This window comes from Lytechinus pictus, chromosome 14, assembly GCF_037042905.1.
Source record: "Lytechinus pictus isolate F3 Inbred chromosome 14, Lp3.0, whole genome shotgun sequence".
Classification (NCBI taxonomy): Eukaryota; Metazoa; Echinodermata; class Echinoidea; order Temnopleuroida; family Toxopneustidae; genus Lytechinus; species Lytechinus pictus.
Window position 1 is genome coordinate 9,042,915 of NC_087258.1, and position 16,184 is coordinate 9,059,098.

Below are 16,184 nucleotides of genomic sequence, written 5' to 3' on the forward strand. Positions count from 1 at the left end.
TGTGTTGTTTTTCCCGGGGAAACAACAAGAGAACGTGATGAAATGTTTACACTGCACCCCGATTTACTGGAAAATTATCCTGCCTAAATTCTTTTGGTGATTTGGGTGAGATATTTTCATGAAAAATAATGTTGTTTTAGGTAGACTACACTGGAAAATATATTTAATCAAAGTGAGTTTGCGTATAGGATTGAGTTTAGATTGCAATCTCATTTCCTCACGTACTAATAAAATTGAATTGAAAAAAAATCTCGGCAAGTGTGCGTCCGGATAATAGAGAGATCCGGATAAGGGGAGGCCGGATAAGAGAGGTCGGACTGTACTAAGTTATTTTTACCTTGTTATTGATGATTTTGTTTGAAATGTAAACTTTTGCAATTCGGCTTTTGCCGCAAAGAAAGTATTTTTATTTAATAAACCATTTTGAATTGAATTGAATTGAAAAACGATCCCACTGAAGATTGCCAACGCAGATAAGCACATGTGGGAGAGTGCAGTTTTATTGCTTGGAAAAGGCCTGACATTTTAATGAAAACATTTCTTCCAGAATCTTTAAGCACATGTTTTTTATTTATACATACTGACACTTGGGTGGTCATTTGATCGGATTCTAAATGAACTCATCTTGAAATCATGACAAATGGGAATTTTCCTTTAAAGGTGTTTGGTACTGATACTACTGGTGCCCATTTAGACGGAGGCAACATCCTCTTCACTTCTCACCAACGAGGGCTTGTTCGGTTCTACAGCTTTGAGAGAATACTAGATGAGGTAAGATACATAATGTAGGCCAAATTCTTTGTTTTGTCAAGCCGTCATTAAATCTGTAAGAGCAAGTGATAATTTAGTCAAGTTTCTTTTTTTTGTTGAATAATATTTATAAGGTGCTTTCTATGGGTTTTTCTAAGTGCACTGTGTTCTGTTTGTGGTTTATACTTGGGAGAAATGAACTATTCCTTTGGGCCGTTTCATAAAGCTGTTCATAAGTTATGCATGACTTAACATACAACTGGTGACCCTTTCTTATACTACATGGTATGATGTGATTTTTTTTACCTGATTGCTAAGAAAGCATGAATGCTTGTAAGCAAGCAACCAGAGAACCGACGGCTTAAGGTCCTCTCCGAGGGACCTGGTAATGAAGGATTTAAATGCCTTACCAAAGGGCACTTGCACACCAAGTGGGCATCGAACCCGGGTCACCGGAATCTGAAACCCCCGCTCTACTGACTGAGCTATCGCGCCTACTCAAATATACCCTATGTAGCTGAATTAGCACGTAAGAATATATTCCAGATGTTTGTAAAGTTTTGTGCAACTTTATTTAAATTTTTTTTTTTTACCTCAACAGAGGCTATTTATTCTAATTCTTCTAATGTTACCACAAACCTTTTTTGAAGACCTTATAAGCAAATTTTCCACACCTTCACAGCACCCTAGTGAACTTCGTCTAGGAGATGACTTTCCAAGTGGTGATGCAGAAGGATGCAAGATTGGGGCATTTCCTCATGGAATACCTATCACACTCAAACTCAAAGGTAAAAGAATATTCACATATATCTTTGCCTGACTAGAAAACTCACAAAATACATGGCCAAAATGGATTTGAGATTTTTTTTCATACAGCATGAGAAATCTTATCCTCTTCCTACGCATTATAACGAAATACATGGTGTCTCAGTAAAGTGGAATTGTGGTTTTAGTACTTAACTTAAAAATGTTGATATTTCAAAGTGTCATTGGTTAAAGGGGCAAGTCTGTTATTAACATTGAGGCTAAAAATGTGAAATGTAGGTCCAATAGCAAAATGTTTGACGTTTTTTTACATAAACTATAGTAGAGATCTTGCCGAATGATGGCTGGGACAATGAACGGTGACATCTTTCTGAGCATGACCCTTCAGCACGGGTGGTACCCCGTAGGTTTTCTGTTAACCTCTTGGCTTCTGAATTCTGTAATTAGCTTAGGCTTTGTAAATGGAATACTGATTCCAGTAGGCAATGGATGAAGAACTGGCATGTTAATATGCTCTGGGGACACATGCAGAAAACCTCATGACTCTATAAATCATTTTGTATATTAAATTTGTAGAGAAACCAGCAGTGCTGTTTGAGGTGCGATGTTTTGAGCATGATATCAATTTTGGGGGATTCCCCTGGCATTTCATGATGTCACCGCCAACGCAAAGGGGAGATCCCAGCGAGATCAAGGTTTACAGTCTCGAAAACAAGGAACTGGTAAGTAATCCACTTATTGTAGTATAGTATTAAAGCATTTGGTATTAAGGGTCAATTATGTGAATGACCTTTCCCATGTCTCATTAGGATAAGCACCAATACTTGAAGATGTTACATATTCAAATTCTAAGGAAGAAGACATGGCGTAGACCAGGTGATAGGATAAAGATGTCAGTGATCAACTTTGGAAATTGTTTATGCTAGAAAAAAACAGCACCAAATAACTATACATCTATTAAAGGTGTATTGTGCAGGAAAAAAAAAACCTTGATTTAAATATTTTACTGTCGATTTTTAATGTCGATTTCCAGTGTAACATAGGCATAAATTCAGGTAGAACTTATGCATTGACATCATCAGCAGCTTAATATTCAATCCCCATGCCATGTTAAAGGATTAACAAGGACGCATCCTTTACATGTGATCGCTAACACCGGTTGTGAGGTTTCCAAGAAAGGAAATGTTCAGTAAAACTCCCAAGAACTTTCATATTTTCAACTTTTCATGCAAACACTTTACACTATCCCCACCACTGTCTTGAGAGTTTATGCCAGTATTCGCCATGGTGCTGCAAAACTTCTGGTATGCAATGGGACAATTCTTTGTCTCGATTACTGTAGTTTGAACATCCCACAACAGAGCAAAAATTCAAGAATTTTAGAAAGATTTTAGCAGTGAGGAGTCTGAACTCGATCGGAATTACAAATGTGTATTAATTGTGCGTTCATGAATATCCTCTAGCAAGCTCACCTTCGGTCTCTTGGACTGTATGATGTCACATGCATAGGGTCTATTGTGAAGTAAACAAGCCTTATTTTGCAATTGTTAACGGATGTACATTCGATGAAAAACGGTTGAAGGTGAATTTTTCTTTGTTTTCTCTTGTGCTTTTTTAGGCAATCAATGGTACGTTAGAACGCAACATTGTAGCTGCGGACAATGGCGTGCCCACATCTTTTTTCTATTTGGATGGTTCAGATCGCATCATCAACACTAAGATGCGTTCCCTTAGGTACGTTACAACTTCAATAATAACAATGATCATGGTGATCATCGGGATTATGATTGTAATTGTGATTGGGACTTTGATTGTGACTGTGAATTAACTGTGACTGACTGATTATAGTTGTGATTGTGACTGACAGACTATGATTGTGATTGTGACTATGACTATGACTGATTTGTGAGTTTGTGACTGTGACTGTGATTGCAGAGCTGTCTAGTAGTACTGACGTTCAATACTTTTTTCAAGTACTGAAAAATGAGAAGAATACTGATGGTTTCATGCAAAAAAATTATTTCTTAAGTTGATGTGATGTCCAATTGTATTTCATTGAAAATATTGATTTTCTTTCATACCAAAATGCTGAATTTCAGCTTTTAAACTACTGAAATTTTGAATTTTTGTTCAGGTTGGCAGCTATTTGATTGTGATTGTGACTGAGGCTTGGATCATGAATGTGACTGTCATGGTGACTGTGACTTTGACTGATTGTGACTGTGACTGATTTTGATTATGAAGATGGTTATGATTATGACAATGATGGATGTGATGATGGTGTTGGTGGTGCTTGTGATTGTTAGGGCCAGCGATGTAGTGAAGGCTGGTACTTTTCGAGTCACAAGGCCAGGGCCAAGGCCGGCATAATGTAGTCTTGACTGGATCCCTGGTTAGGACGACTGATTGTGGTGATGATGAATAGGAGTCCTGAGGAGGATGATATATTTACAACGATTATACTTTAATGGTGATAATAATCATATGGCAATGATAGTGGTGGTGATAATGATGATGATGCTTATGGTACTAATGATATAAAAAGTTTCTTGATTTAAATTACATGTATGTATGAGGGCAAAAAATATCCCTTTTTTTTCACCCACAGTGTACTGAAATTCAAGCAACATGAAGATGGGCGATGTGAGCTGGTGGAGGACCATGTGATAAATCCCTGGCCTTACCGCGACGATCGCAAGCTTGAGAGAAAAATGAAAGAAATGGGAACATCGTTGTCAAGCAGTGGTAGACTTATTAGGCATCGGCAGTATGGCGCCTATTATGATGAGGAGGCCTCAATGTATGAAGCATACAGCGAGGAGGTAATCAGTGGTTCTGTCTCGTTTGCAGAGGTGTTGACCGCAAACCCACATTGATGAAGATGTTGAGGGTGATGATGGCGATGTTGGTGGATGTGATGATGGTCATGATTGTCACGACAGTGATGGTTTTGATGATGTGATGATCAGATAAGGGTGTTGGTGATGACGATGATGGCAATTGTGAAAGTGATATTAATGGTGATGGTAGTGGTAGTGGCGGTGATGGTAGATGTGGTGATGGATGGTAGGGGAGACCGGGGTTAGTTGGAACACGGTGTAAGTTGAAACATTGTAAGTTTCTTTTTAACGTCTTTAAATAAATTTTTGCAATACTGCCCTCAATTTATTGTCATTATCAACAGCCATCCACCATATTACAGACAACACATGTGCAACAAGCCTGGTGAAATTAGAAAGGAATTTTTGTCTCGCCTGCGTAGCGGAGCGAGACATAGGTATCACTATTTCCGGCGTCGGAGTCGTCGTCAACAATTGTGTTGTACACCCAATAACTTTCTATAGCTTCGAGGTGGGATCAATAAATTCATACCAGAGGTCCATCTCCTGAAGGCACAGGTCAAGTTCGAATATGAGTCGAATTTGAATAAGGTCAAAGGTCAATGAACTTTCCATGACTGGCACTGTGCTATGTTGTACACATAATAACTTTCTATATCTTCGAGGTCGGATCACCAAATTCATACCAGAGGTCCATCTCCTGAAGGCACAGGTCAAGTTCGAATATGAGTCGAATTTGAATAAGGTCAAAGGTCCATGAACTTTCCGTGACTGGCACTGTGCTGTGCTGTACACATAATAACTTTCTATATCTTCGAGGTAGGATTGTCAAATTCATACAAGAGGTCCATCTCTTGAAGGTGCAGGTCAAGTTCGAATGTGAGTTGAATTTGATTAAGGTCAAAGGTCAATGAACTTTCCATGACTGGCACTGTGCTGTGTTGTACACACAATAACTTTCTATAGCTTCGAGGTGGGATCGTCAAACTCGTAACAGAGGTCCATCTCTTGAAGGTGCAGGTCAAGTTCGAATGTGAGTTGAATTTGATTAAGGTCAAAGGTCAATGAACTTTCACACTACTTTGTTCCTCTAATGACATGAACTTTATAATTTTATACTTTTTAACACTATCATTGTACTTCAGAACTCAGTACTCTTTATACCTGAACCAGATTTTGTATTTTACTTGTTTATTCTTTAAAAACTGTTATTTATTTAATGAGCTATAGTTCTTGGCACCATTTATAATATTCACACAAATTTGCCAATGGTACAATAGAAAAGCTGTAAAAGTTTCTTAAATGTTACCCTTAAGATTTGCTGTATGTGCATGTTCTGGTAATACTGTAGAAAACAAATTGAGAAAAGTTATGCCCCTACCATCATCCAACATAATGCTAAAGATTGGCATTTCATTACAGTGTGAATATTATGAAGTGTGATCCGCTTCCACGCCGTGGTGCCGGGCAACATGTTGCACTCATTTAGATCACAAGAAAAAAAAACAAGAATAGAAAGCAATAAAAATACATGATTGTGCATTTTTCTGTCTGTATTTTGATTTAATTTACAGTGAACGCAACATGGCTGAAGGATCACTACAGTACCAGTCAGATATCTTTAATACCCGTTTACCTGTTTCAGTCAGAGAACAATAGATTATCTATTGTTCTCTGATTGAAACAGGTAACAGGTATTAAAGATATCTGACTGGTACTGTATGTTCGGATGCTTTTTGCATCTGTTTGTCCCACTAATGGCATGACCTTATCTGTTTGTTCCACTAATGACATGACCTTTACAATTTTAATAATTTCTAACACTAACATTTTACTTCAGTTCAACAGAGTTCATTGTACAGTCCACTGTATAATATTCCAGATGTTGCACTTGTTTATGTTGGGTTATGTATTCAGTGTAGCAATATAGTGTTTATTTCTCAAATACCATTAATTTCTCCATTGTTTTGTGGAGGTGATGCATGCTTGTTAAGGTGGTCTGATGATCAGGGAGATGAAAGTCTTGAGAGGGACTTTAAAGGTCTTAATCCAAGACTATAAAACCACCAATTTTAGGATTAACTGCAATATTTTGTATTTGCTTGAAACTGTCTTGCTACTTTCAATTTGTATGCTTTTACAGGTAACCAACGAATCATGCTAATTGTAGTTGATTACTGGATCATCATGTGCAGTAATGCGGTGTAGAGGATAACCATGCCCCGCCTTCAGAGGAAGAGTGACAGCCCAAAAAGAGCTGAAAATCGCAAGAGAGTTGCAAACTACAGAAAACTTCTTTGCCCAAATAACAAAACTCATAGAACATCAATTGTGCAAGAGAAGAGTGATAGCGAACAGAGTAGTCAGATTGCAGAGAGAAATATAGATGAGAGAACAGATAAAACATGTGTCCACAAAAAAGCTCAAAATCAAGATAAAACTCCCAACTACAAAAAATAATAGCTTCATAGTATTAACCGCATTCTTAGTGTTATCTGATTTTCTAGGGATAAAGTAGGCCTATACCATTAATGCATATGTAAACTGTCAGAACCACAATTCACCCCCTAAACTGCTGACAGCCTCAGAAGTCATATAGCATAGTTTTGACATGCAGTCTCTTCATGACTGCAATATGCAGGCGAGACAACGCTTGGCGTTTGCCTTGTTTTCTCTTTCAGAAATGTTTGATTATCTCAGAGAAGTTTATAGATCAAGTTGGCCAGTTTGGGGGTATGATAGACACTTATACCAAGCTACAAAATGAGGTTATTGATATGCCATGGTGAAGTCCCTTTTTAATGCTGTAAGCTGAAAAACGTCAAATAGGCCTCCGGGGTTTAATAGTTGGAACAAAATTGAAGTGGCTAGTTGGAACATGTTCCAACTTACCCCAAACATAATTATGAATAAAAATATTGGTTATGAGAAAGAAATATATAAAGTATTTCACACTCTCCTGAACATGTATTGTATACCATGCTTGTTTTGTTTATCAGTTAGGTCCGAGTGTGCATTTAAGGCCTATTGTAGGCCCCTAATGCAATATTAACCCTTATCAAACGGGGGTCAATTTGACCCCCCCCCTTGAGAAATTTGACCCCCCCCCCTTGAGAAATTTGTCACTTCACCGTTGCGCGAATTTTATTTACTACACTGCTTGCTGACTTTTTACTTTCAAGTCTTGCGCATCATTTGAGACCAAATTTGCGATGTCTGTGTGCGCGATTTGGAAATTACGCAACATTTTGTATGCGCATGTTCGGACCCAAAATTGTTCAAAAACGTGATTCCATGTACTGTACAAGGTCAAAGCAAATTGGGTTTTTCAACCAAAAGTCATAAATGTATGATTATTTTTTACTTTTGTTGGTTCAAATAGATTTATTTTATGCTATTTATGATCGCAAAAGAGTTCATCGGAATTCATCGGAAAAAACAAAGGTTCGAAAACACAAAAATACATAAGAAATCATATTTTTTGCAATTTATGGTGGATATTTGTTATAAATGTGAAAATTGATACTCTCACCAAAAATAGCATTTTAGTCCAGGATAGAAGGGGTCGAACCTTGTTTTTTTATATATACAATGTTTTTTTATGGTTTCTTGTCAATTCGAGGGTGCTGATTCCGAATCTGAATGATGCCACTCGTGTAACCTTGAGCATTTTCTGCAAATTGGCAAAATCCGATATGGCCGCCAAAATATTCAAATTACCCATGAAAATCATAAAATTGTCCACACATTGGCTTTAAAGTACATGCAATGTGCTGCCGGAGTGAAATAATATCTGAAAAAATGATTTTTGTCAAAATATTTATTTTCTTGATATCAAAATGGCCGCCATCATAGACCCCTGTACAATATGAATGGGGAAAATTAATTTTTACAAAATTGAGCACTGAAATGCAAGTAATTATGATCTATGAGTGAAGCAATGTCTGTAAACATGATTGCTAACGATATATATCATTTGTTATGTCAGTTATGTGATAAATCCTGTATTTTGATATTCAAAATGGCCTTCAAAAGCCCTAACACTATTATGTACAATGTGAATGGTGACACAAAAAAATCACAAGAGTGAGCACTAAAATGCATTTTGTTGAGATAAACGAGTGGAATACTGACTAAAAACATTATTGTTAACGAAATTTATTATTTAACATGCCATGTATGTGATAAACCCTGTATTTTGATATTTAATATGACCACCAAAGGCCCTAAAATTATGATCTACGATGTGAGAGAGGACAAAAACAATCACAAGGTGAGCACTAAAACATATTTTTTTGGTGGTAAATTAGTGGAATACTGTCTTCAAATATAATTTGCAACGAAATATATTATTCGGGTTTCATATTTGTGTTGAATATTGTATTTTGACTTTCAAAATGGCCGCCAAAAGACATTGACTGTATTATGTACAATCGATCTGGGAAACCAATTTTCACATGAGACAGCACCATAACATGCATATAATTGTGATTTTAGAGTAAAATATTGTCTGAAAACATAATTCCTAACAAGATATATCATTCATTCTGCCAGGTAGGTGATAAATAATGTATTTTGAAAGTCAAAATGGCCGCTACAGGCCCTAACGGTAGGCCTATTATGTACTTTGTGAATGGGAACATATAATTTTAACAGAATTTGGCTTTGCTTGTATGCTTGTGTTGCATGTATGAGTGAAATATCGTCTGAAAATATGATTTTTTAACCAAATAGATCATTTCTTATGTTATTTAGGTGATAAATGCTATATTTAAATTTCAAAATGGCTGCAATATGTGTCTTTGTGGAAATTATCTTTCCCCATTCAAATTTTACATATTAAGATAAGGGACTATGGCGGCCATTTTTCATTTTTAAAAGGCTGCATTCATCACCTTTATGACACAAGCTATGATATATTTTGTTAGAAATCATTGGGTTTAGACAATACTTAACACTTACATCAAAATTAAGCCATTTTCATAGTAAAAATTTTGTCAAAATTATCTGTCCCCAGTTACAATGTACATATTACTTTGGGCTATGGCAGCAATTTTGAATTTCAAAGTAAGGCCTTTATTACCTTCTCAACCATTATGTGATGTATTTAGTCAGAAATCATGTTCAAGACCAAATTTTACCTATACATCATATAGTTACGTGCGTTTTTGGTTCTCATTCTGGTGATGATTAGTTTCCCTATACGCATGTTCCAGAATTTGTAGGGGCTTGTGTGGCCGTTTTGAAAGTCAAAATACAGTATTTATCACCTATGGGAGAGGAAATGTTATATTTCATTAAAAAAAAATCACGTTTTCAAACAATATTTTCCTTATACAACAGAATTATATGGATTTCATAGTCAGGCAAATCCTAATTCTTTCAAAAGTATTTGTCCCCATTTACATTGTAGATAATACTGTAAGGGCCCATAGGGGCCATTTTGAATTTTACAATACAGCATTTATCTCATGCATGAAAAAATGAAATGATATGTTTCGCCAGAAATCATGTGTTTAGACAATACTTCACTCGTATAGATTACAATTACATTCATTTTATTGTTTTTACTCTTGTGAAAATTAGTTTTTTCATTCGCTTCGTTCATAATACAGATAGGGCCTATGGCAACCATTTTGAATGTCAACATGCAGCATAATTACCGAAATTGCAAGGGAAATGATATGTTTCGTTACAAATCCTTGTTGTCAGACAGTGTTACACCAATATTTCGCAGTTATTGGCATTTCAAAGTCAAACAAATTCAAAGGTTGTGAAAATTATTTGTCCCCTTTTATATATTGTACACAGTATAAGGGGTCTATGACAGCCATTTTGAATATCATAATACAGCATTTATCACATTTGATAGTATACAAATGACATAGTTTTGTTATTAGTCATGTTTTCAGACAGTAGTCCACTCGCAGGTCACAATCACATGCAATAATAGTGCTCTTGTTTGAAAAAATATTTTCCCCATTCATATTCTACATAATAAAGTATACAGGGGTTATGGCGGCCATTTTGAATATCAATAAAATAAATAATTTGTCAAATATCGCTTTTCCAATTGGTATTTCACTTCTGCACAACAACTACATGCATTTTATAGCTAATGTGTTGGCAATTTTATGATTTTCATGGGTAATTTGCATATTTTGGCGGCCATATTGGATTTTGCCAATTTGCGGAAAATGCTCAAGGTTACAAGAGTGGCATCATTCAGATTCGGAATCAGCACCCTCGAATTGACAAGAAACCATCAAAAAACATTGTATATCTAAAAAAACAAGGTTCGACCCCTTGTCTATGGGGCCTATCCTGGACTATTTTACTAGCTTAAAGGTCAAGTTCACCCCCCAAAAATGTTGATTTGAATAAATAGAGAAAAATCAAACTAGCATAACGCTGAAAATTTCATCAAAATCGGATGTAAAATAAGAAAGTTATGACATTTTAAAGTTTCACTTATTTTTCACAAAACAGTGATATGCACAACTCAGTGACATGCAAATGAGCTGGTCAATGATGTCCATCACTCACTATTTTGTTTTTTATTGTTTGAATTACACAATATTTCATTTTTTACAGATTTGACTATAGGGACCAACTCGACTGAATCATATAGTTTTAAGCAATGCTAGTTCCAACTGTTCATGGAGGAATGAAGCATTGTTTTGCTTGACAATGAGGAGAAAATTAGAATATTTCATATTTCATGTAATAGAATACAAAAGAAATAGTGAGTGGATTACGTCATCAGTCTCCTCATTTGCATACCGACCAGGATGTGCATATAACTGTTTTGTGAAATTAAGCAACTTTAAAATGTCATAACTTTCTTATTTTACAGCCGATTTTGATGAAGGTTTCAGTGTTTTGCTTGTTGGATTTTTATCTTTTTATTCAAATCAACTTTTTGCTGGGGTGGACTTGTCCTTTAATAAATAGAGTTAAAGGCAAAAACATACAAAAAAAAAATTAGGGCAAATTTCATATGCTTATTTGCATAATTGATTTATGTAAAAAATATGAACAATTAATTTTTGTCTTATAAATTTGATGCAGAAGTACATGAAATTGCTGATAGTACACTTAATTGCATGTAAAATCAAACGCACCCAAATATGCGGAATTCTACTACACAGTCTGCTTGCGTGAGTGGCTGTATAATAGAAAACATAAAGTTCAACGAATCCACACTTTAATATTTTGAACTTGAATAAAATAAAGCAAATAGGCTAAAACCATGTAATATTACAGTTTTAAGTAGTTTTAGTATTAATAGTTCTTAATTTACCATGCAGTGTTACAACTTACCCCATACCATGTTCCAACTTGGAACATTTGCGATGGTCTTGTTCAAGGTGGATTTTTTCAGTAACCATAATAGAGTTAAAAAATTTTATGGGGTACATTTTAAGCCCTTAGATATATGCTTCAAGCTGATATATTGATTGTTTCTCGAGAAATCTATTTGGATTTTACAGCCATTTTTGTCAAAAATGTTCCAACTAACCCCGGTCTCCCCTAATGATAGTATTGGCAATAGTTGACGTGGTGGTGGTGATGGTGGCTCCCCCCTTCCTCTTCCTCTCTCTTTAGTTTTACCCTCTTACTCTCTCTTTCTCCCCCAGATGATTAATAACTTTGGCTGTGAAATTGAAATGGACATCTTAGCTATTTCTATGGCGACTCGAGACTGTGATACGGATAGTCTCATCGGCCACGTGACCCTCCATGACTCTCCAACGGGACGCCTCCTGAAGACATTCAGGATGCCTGGAGAATGGGATGAGGTGAGTCTATTTTTGTGAAAGGTTTATATCCATGTGGTCTATCAGCAGATGATCTCATCCCCAAACCCTCTAACATCATAATCTTTACACCCTCTTGGTCTAATACCAGATGATCTAATTCTCAGATTATCGAACACCATATGGACTACTCCCACTTGGCCTAGCTAGTCTAATTCCCCAAATCATTAAATACCATAATGACTACACCCATTTGGTTTATCGGCAGATATTCTAAATTTAGCATGGTCCCAAATATTCATATTCATGTACGTGTATATTCCCTTTCCTCTGCATTTTCTACTCAGAACACTGAGCACAGTTTTTCACTGGACCTAGACACTTTTCCACAGCTGAACACTAAACATTTAGCATGGTCCCATATATTGAGATTCATGTACGTGTATGCATTCTCTCTTTCCCTTTTCTGTATGCAGAATGTGGAGCACCATTTTTCGCTGGACCTTGACACTTTGGTCCACAGCTACAAGGAGAGATCAGGGAAGTGGATGTGCCAGGTCTTCAGAGCTCAAAGAAAACGCAAGGAATCATCAAAGAGGAGAACCGGTAAACAACCCCACAGGTCCAGAAAAAGGTGGCATCTACTGTGAGTGCTTATTGAATCGTCTTGTCGTCGGATTTGATAACTTTCCTGATTTTGATAGGCTGAGAAGCATAGATGTATGACTGTTGGCATCCACAGTGAGTGCTCATCGAGCTGTCTGTCGTAGCAGAATCGTAGGCCAGTGGTCTATGCGCTAGACAAGTGAAGATCAGGGTTCAAGCCCCGTCACGGCACTGGTAAAGGTAAAACACCACACAGGTGCAGTAGAAGGTAACAGCTACTATTGAGTGGTTATTATAAGCTGTTTTGTTGCAGTGGAATTGTAGTCTAGTGGTCTATGCGCTAAATACGTGAAGATCAGGGTTCAAGCCCCATCACAAAACTGGCAGAGGTAAACAACTGCAATGCAAAGGTTTAGGAAAAAGTTGCTTCTACTGTGAGAGCCAATTGAGCTTTTTGTTGAAGCTGGTTTTGTTGCAGTTGAATCATAGTCTTATGGTTTATGCGCTAGACACATGAAGATCAGGGTTCAAGCCCCATGACAGCACTGGCAGAGGTAAACAGCCACGCAGGTCCAGGAATAGGTAGCACAATATAGAGCACAGCGATTTGATTATGGGGCTGAATTTCACGATTGAACATACACAATTATGCAATTAACCATAGAAATCAGCTCTGTTACGGGTCCCAGTAAATGTAATAATGATAGAAATGATTATAACATAAAAATGCTTTATTACATCCATACAAACCATTATGATATCATATATGACTCTTGACACCATAATGAAATAAGCGTGTCACCAGCTTGGTGCCATTTTCTCCAATTCTGAAAAAAAAAAGTGTATCGTGTATGATTAATGAGTAAAATCATTCTTGTCAGCGTATCTGAACACTGTTAATAATGTTGCTGTGCAATGCCATATCTGAACAGTGGTTATTAGTCAAAATTTTCTCTTTTTAAAGAGATTTAACTTTTCCTCCCATACAGTAGTTTGTATTTTCTTGTTTTCCCTAAAGTTTTTTTTTTCTTCAAGATACAGTATTAAAGTGGAGTTATGTAGTGGTTATGCTAGTCAAACATTGCCCAAATTTCTACTTCTCTATGGTGGCCATTACTGCAAATGATCCGATTTGTAAATTATGAAAATGTTTGTATGTTGCTAATCGATCACCAAAATTTCTATTTCTGTTTAACCTTTGCTTTACAATGAACCCCTCCCCCCCCCCCTCCCACCAAATGTTCAAAATATCAACTGGATTGGTGAAATATAGAAATACATTAACATTTATGACATTTTAAGAATTCCCACCTCTATTATAGCAATTGTTTCATTGATAAAACTGAAAATGGTCAAATAAGTAAAGTATCTTGAAAATATGAATATGATGTTTAGATATCGCCGAAACATCCACTTCTCTTGAATTTTGAGATTTATTCATTTCCATTCATAAAATACAATCAAAGTAACATTTCAGAGTCAAAATATCACAGAGAGTTCAATTTTAATCATCACAATACATAAATTCGATTTTATTTCCAACAGAACATAATTTATAACAAATTATTTTCGTACATGTCTATACGCCTAGATGAATATTTTTTTAGGTTAAGTAATTATCTTTAGAATATTCAAATTCAATTCTTTATCCCTTTGTAAAAAATATGTCTATATTAAAAAAAATACATGAAATGGGATGTCTAAACATATATATTTCAACTAAATATGTGTAAGCAATTCATATTTTTATAGTAGCCTACACTAAAACTGTCGTGGTAGTGATTTTCTCAGTGGGCTCAATCAGGTTTGGCTGGGGGGTAAGGAGCATTTCAGGGTGTTTGGTGATATTTCCCGCTCAATATTCTGAACAAATTTAAGCTCAATCTAAAAACATATCCACATCGTGAATTAATCAAGTAGGTCCCTAGTTAATGATGCAAATTACGTTTCACAATAGCAATACTTTTTAGTCGGAAGATGTATCCTACCTGTTGTAAGCACGTTCTGCAGGTGTTTGAGGATTACGAAATGGGGTCATTAACCATGATCTTTGCGGGTAACCAGAGTCACCAAGAGTGACACCTTCCAATTCACCACGCTGGAATGATTGTCCTACTGCTGAATTCTCGAAGACTCTGCTGTCATGCACAGATCCTGGCCACCGTGCACTTACATTGATGATGTTGTACTTGGCATCACTTATGTACTGAACATTGATGCTGTGCCATCCTTTCCTGTTGATGAAGGCGTATTCAGTGTCCCCCAAAGGGCTGCCATCAAGCCAAATATGAGTACAGTCCACTGCCCCGACGACCATGGGGAATCCACTCATCTCCATGAACTCCCTCTGCTTTTCAACCACTCACTGGCCGCCATGTTATCACTTCATCTTTCAAGTTTGCCAGAGCTTCGGAAACTCTAGCAACTATTCTGCACACGCTAGCTGAAGAAACACCATGCTCCTTCTGGACACTGGAGTAAAAGTCGGATGTTGCATAAAAGTTTAGAGCAACAAACACCTGCAGCCTTGAGTCTATGGAATGACTCCTCTCTGTCAAAGGGGCTATGCGGTCCTGAATTAGGTCGATGATCCTCATCACCCCTTGCCAAGTGAAACGGTAGTACTTATGCATCTTCTTATCGTTTAATACATCCAAGGGATTGGTCCTATCCCAGAAGACACGCTCTCGATTGAGCGCTCGAGCGTTATTAACGTACAGAAGAAGAGCCATGATGAGATAAACTTATGAAAACTATTCAAAAATCTAAAATTTTAGAGAGCAGAATGTCTACACGGTCAAATGTCAAGAAATAAGTATGGGCAAAGTGTTCGCGCCAAAACATGACCTTGGGACAGGAAGTTACGTTTGTGAACCCATCGCAGCCCTGCGATCACCCTTTGGGCATCTGCTGAGCCGCGATGGGTTAACGATGTATGAACCCGTCGCAAGAGTTTCGTGAAATCGAAAAGCAACCCATCGCCCATGGGTGATGGGTTTGCGAAGTTGCGATGGGTTCAAGCCCTTACGAAGGGTTAGCGATGCATAAAAAACGTTAGTGAAATCGAGCCCTATCTTTTAGAGAGTTGCGATTGATCCGATCAATCACAACTATGGTCGGCCAGCAACATCAACATCTATTATGCATGTTTGTTCAAAAAATTTTCTGATGCATATTCATGCATTCATTGTTTTCTTGAAAATTCACTGTGCTTCTCTTTGTTTACAAAGGACATTGTGCAAATATCCTGTAGAAAAAATTATGACACTGATTTCCATATAGTTACGATTGATCAGATCAATCGTAACTCTTTGTAAGACAGGTCCCTGAAGTAATGACCCTGTTAAGCACACAGGCGGCATGGGGTCATAGTAAAGAGCATTTCAAGTTAATCCCCCATGCCAGACCAGTCTTCCGCAATATTTATCTGCAGTGCATGTTTTACCATGCCCGCCTCAATCTC

The 16,184-nt window shown here is 36.9% G+C and overlaps 1 protein-coding gene and 1 pseudogene across 1 annotated transcript in view; one reads left to right on the top strand and one right to left on the bottom strand.

Moving 5' to 3' along the window:
- Nucleotides 1-15,480, top strand: part of LOC129275926 (DDB1- and CUL4-associated factor 17-like) — a 35,996-nt gene extending 20,516 nt beyond the window's left edge. The window contains exons 8-14 of the mRNA XM_064109484.1: nucleotides 661-771; nucleotides 1,433-1,538; nucleotides 2,092-2,237; nucleotides 3,134-3,249; nucleotides 4,124-4,337; nucleotides 11,996-12,157; nucleotides 12,592-15,480. Coding sequence (XP_063965554.1) covers nucleotides 661-771; nucleotides 1,433-1,538; nucleotides 2,092-2,237; nucleotides 3,134-3,249; nucleotides 4,124-4,337; nucleotides 11,996-12,157; nucleotides 12,592-12,765 — 1,029 coding nt within the window. The 3' untranslated portion in view covers nucleotides 12,766-15,480. The remainder of the gene's footprint in view (nucleotides 1-660; nucleotides 772-1,432; nucleotides 1,539-2,091; nucleotides 2,238-3,133; nucleotides 3,250-4,123; nucleotides 4,338-11,995; nucleotides 12,158-12,591) is intronic.
- On the bottom strand, nucleotides 14,649-15,453 carry LOC135156640 (putative nuclease HARBI1; annotated as a pseudogene).
- Nucleotides 15,481-16,184: the final 704 nt, after the last annotated feature.